We start from the raw sequence: 4,618 nt of genomic DNA, 5'->3' as shown, positions 1-4,618 counted from the left end.
CACAAGGTAACACGTTCCTTGGCGACATGACTGAGAACTCTAGTGATATGTAAGAACCGACTTTTTTCTAGAATCTGAACCGCACACGAAAAATTTAGTATCAGATTCACGGTCCGCGCGCGATCATTCTAGAATACACGCGAATATGCGAAAACAAACGGCATTTATATAGAATTTATGCACGCGAAGTTACATACACGTTAGCACACGCGACATACAAAGGCACACGCGATCGAACACGTTTACGTACAAATGCTCGAGCTCTTCGCGATGATACACGCGATCGCGAGTCCCTACACCTGCACATACATGAACCGTACAATGAATATCACATTCAGAATCACGGCCTGCTACAGTTGGCTTAAAGCAGTATTTTAGTGGGCGACATTGCCTGTCTCGTCTGCAAATTGTAGTATGTGATTCTGACGGGGAGCCTTTCCGAGAACCTAGCTCTACAGCTCCAGTAGGACAACTCTCGAAAAAAAATACGGCATATTATTAATACTAAATAACAATACTAACTCTTCCCTTTATTTTATTTTTATTTATTTTCGGCCTCATGCGTTATATTCTTGTGATGACCTTTTCGAGCTCATACATCCAAGAAAAGCAACATTGCTGCCAACAATGATTCTTCTCTGTCATCAGACGTCGCCCGGTTTTAGAACAATGGATATGTATTCTCATACTAGATGGAATCAGATAAGTAGGAACGATCAACAAACTGCAAGTAGTATATTGCACATTTCTTATTTTAACGTATAAAATATTATTCGTATTAAAATATTATTTACAGGCTTCACACATATCTCAACACACAAATACACAACTACGTGACAGGTGACTGGGCCACGTGCATTCACTCATAGGATCTATCATTTCGCCTCGATTCTGCGAAACCAGTGCACAAGTAAGCTGACATAAGCTGACATAAGCTAGTCTGGTGAATGCATGTAACCTGGAAACCCCAGACACGACAGGACGAGACGGACAGACTGGACTCGACGAAGCCTAGTTCAGAGTTTTTGGGCATTTTTCAATGCACGGTTAGTGACCTAATAAAAAGAAACATTCGGCATGTTATGTTTCCTTTAATTACTATATCTTAAGTTAGGTTCATTACTCAGTAACACAATCAATTGCATATTTCCCATATACACTCACAACCAAAACGCACAAACGCCCCTAACTTTCGCGATAACACAAACCTGGTCAAAAACGCGATCTTACATTACAATTTCAATCATCCACACACACCTACGCTCGCAACTTCGCCAACATTAAAACACTACCTTACTTAAGTGTACTTTTCAGCACCTATAACTTTACAACCGCGGTCTCAAGCATTAACCCACCACTCGCGCGATCATAGACCGGCTACGTTCGGAATTCTCTACTCTCGATCAGTCTGGACTCATGCCTTCAGTTGGACCAATCAAGAATGATGCTCATATTCACCAGTCAACACGTTCCTCTACCATACACTAAAAATTAACTATCAGATTCACGGTCCGCGCGCGATCGTTCAAGAATACACGTAAATATGCGAATGGCCACACGAATCTAAAATCGAATTTATGCACGCAAAGTTAGAGACACGCTAGCATTCAAATGCTCGAGCCTCTAGCGATCAAACTATTACACAATTAGTAAACTCCCACGCTAATCCAGACAGATATGCACTCCTGGACTCGAACGCTAAAAATCACACCTTCCACGCATACACCACCCAGAACTTCATACATACAAAGCAACAAGGATTAATTACAATTAATTAACATTAGATTCATACATACAAAGCAACAAGTATTAATTACAGGTATTCGTCTGGCAACCGGGGGAAGTACATCTCAAACGCAGAACTTATCATTTCAATGATGGCCTTGGATCTGCGTTTCCTGTGTTCGAGGCACCATAGCTTTGTTCGTCAGGTCAAGGATGTATGAAACCCGCTAGCCACCACCCTCGGCCCTAGCTGCCCATAAAGGGATAAAAAAAAATAATATTGTTACATTTTTGTTATGATTTAGGATATGCCGTGGGAATACTAAAACTCGACGATTATACAGGAACATAAGAGATTACTATTCATTCATTGAAGCTAAATGCCCTATAGCCATTGTAAACGTTTTAGCTTCCAAGTGTGATTCTCTTCCGGCAAAAACCTGTTGTTGGGACTCGTTCCGATATTCATTGTACGGAACCGAATAAACACACGTCATACCAAGCTGTTTGAAGAGTTGGGCCGAATACAATCCCGTAGCATCTGTGCTGACCACTTCGACACCACATTTTTCCGCCTGCTCAAATTGTTTCTTCATCAGCAGCTTTCCAAGAGATCTTCCACGAACTTCCGGTGCAACGGCCAGACAGTGAATGTGATACGCTTTGGCCACTGTAAACCGTTGGCAGATGTTTGCTCCTTTGGCCATGTGAGCAAGAAAAAGTAAAATATCAGCAAACTTGACAGTATCAACTTTCGAAGCCAGATCCAACAGCTTTTCCGGCTCATCGGGTTCGATTATTCCTCCAATCGAAAGACCTACAATTTTTCCATTTTTTTTATCCACTGCTAGTATTACAAAACCATCGTCGATCATGGAAAGAGTAAAGTGCATGTCGTCCGCCGTAACTTCACTTCCACCGTAGTAACTGCTCGTAACCGGTTCATCGGGATAGAAGAAACGCCCCAAGGCGTCACGAACATCCTCTCTGTCCGCGGCAGTAGCCAAACGAAACACGATAGGAAAATGGTTGGAAACTGTGTCCATTGTGCGAGTGAGTTGTAGACTGATCGCTAATGGAGGCTGAAAAGTTCAAGATTCCGTTCAAACTATATCTGAGACTTGCATCTCATTTACACGAGTGATAACACCGTTTTTCCACGATGCATAAATTGTGTTTCATTTGAGATTTATATCGTGACTATTAACGGGTCGGGTTTTCTCCAGCCACTGGACAGATCAGTGTGTTACGATTGAATAATTCATCTAAAGCGTGCCCTTAGGCGTATTACACAAACAATTGAATCGATTACCTCACAATTATTTAGAATAGATTATATGGTGGGAATATCGTTATTCGTACCTTTTGATTATGGTAGTTTTAATTTTGGAATTATTTGCTTCTATTTTTGAGTAAGTTTATAATTCATTGTACCGGGGTGGGGAATCGAACTCAGAATGACTACATATAAGGCGAATATCTTAGCAACTGCTTTATGCTACCCCTACAATTATCTACTTTATCTTGATCCATGAACAGAATGTGAAGTGAGGCTGTGCTTCCCAGATCGAAAGAATGTTGCATTATTGGTTTCAATTTTTTGTTCTTTTAATTAGTAACGAGAGCTGTTTTATAATGCTTAGATATGAATGTGGATCTAACATAACGGTAGGGGAGAGTGGGTACACTTGATCCAACCTTTGTATTTTTATCTCATAATCATTTAGTTAAATAAAAATTTTAATGTCGAAAAGCACTATTTTGCAGTCAATTCGAATTGTAAGAGCTGTGAATAATGTGTAAATCCGAATACCACGTCCTGTCAGTAATATGAATAGTTTTGAAAACCATGCCAAAACGAAGTTTTTGTAAAAACGTGTGGTAACTCGATCTCCTGCCTACGAGCGCTAAAGAAATAAAGCACACTATGACCAATAGACACGAAAATTCAGCTAATCACCAAACAAGGCCAATTCATTAATAAGACTACCTTTTTAGATGCACGACAAACTTTAACCACAGTTGGAATTCAAGATAGTTATTTGCGGTACTGTTTAACTGGTTTTTCCAATATTCAATAACTTATATCATAATTTGTTCACGAAAAATCCTTTTAGATCAATTAATAGTCCAGGTCCTTGCTGAAAATGATCTTTTTCTATTCCTATACAGTTCGAATAAGGTTTGGGAGAGCTAATGATAGGGATCAAGAATACCCAGCGTTGCAGGGATCAAAGATCGTTGTATAAGGTGACCAAAATTTATTTTTTTGAATGTATTGTGAAACTTTTCATTCGAAAAACGTCTTTTTCTTGACAAAAGTTCTTAGAAAGTAATTGCACTTGAAAATATTCATATAGAAATAGTACGACGATCTCATACAAACCTTCAAAACATTTGTAAAAAGATCTTCGAGATAGATTTGAACCCATATTTTCAAATATATTATATAACTTTTCCAAAACAAATATTTCGTTTTCTTATTATACTGTGATAACTTGTTGTGTACAGATTTTGAGATATGGCCAGGAAATCAAATATCCCCAAGTGTCCTCACTCTCCCCTATTGGTCGCGCTTCCTCCGGTGGCCGCGGCTTATCGGTGTGATGTTTTGCGTCAAAATAGTCGGCGGCACAATTCGGCTTGATAGTAGATACAGAACACTAGATTAGGATTGTCGCTGGTGTTCCCATTGTTTTCGTTTCGAAGCATGTTTGTTTTGTTTTCGGTATATATCTGTCAAGGTATCGCACGGATTTTGGATTGTGAATCATAAGTTTTAAAATCGTTTAACTATTTTTTGAAAACTCGTAGCTAGTTACCGTCTGGTAAGAAAGCAAGTAAATCTCCTTCTCTGTCGTCGTTTCAGATGGCAACCCTACTATCGAGAACA

At 39.5% G+C, this 4,618-nt stretch overlaps 1 protein-coding gene across 1 annotated transcript; it reads right to left on the bottom strand.

Moving 5' to 3' along the window:
- Nucleotides 1-534: 534 nt before the first annotated feature.
- LOC131690508 (uncharacterized) lies at nucleotides 535-2,777 on the bottom strand. Its single transcript, XM_058976349.1, has one exon. The coding sequence runs from the start codon at nucleotides 2,769-2,771 to the stop codon at nucleotides 2,085-2,087; it is 687 nt and encodes a 228-aa protein (XP_058832332.1). The 5' UTR covers nucleotides 2,772-2,777; the 3' UTR covers nucleotides 535-2,084.
- Nucleotides 2,778-4,618: the final 1,841 nt, after the last annotated feature.

This window comes from Topomyia yanbarensis, chromosome 3 (assembly GCF_030247195.1).
Source record: "Topomyia yanbarensis strain Yona2022 chromosome 3, ASM3024719v1, whole genome shotgun sequence".
Taxonomy (NCBI): Eukaryota; Metazoa; Arthropoda; class Insecta; order Diptera; family Culicidae; genus Topomyia; species Topomyia yanbarensis.
The sequence above is the reverse complement of the archived record's forward strand: the minus strand, read 5'-3'. Positions and strand labels throughout refer to the sequence as shown.

Bases quoted from the DNA above. Each gene is read 5' to 3' on its own strand.
- LOC131690508 (XM_058976349.1), bottom strand. From the start codon at position 2,771: ATGGACACAGTTTCCAACCATTTTCCTATCGTGTTTCGTTTGGCTACT.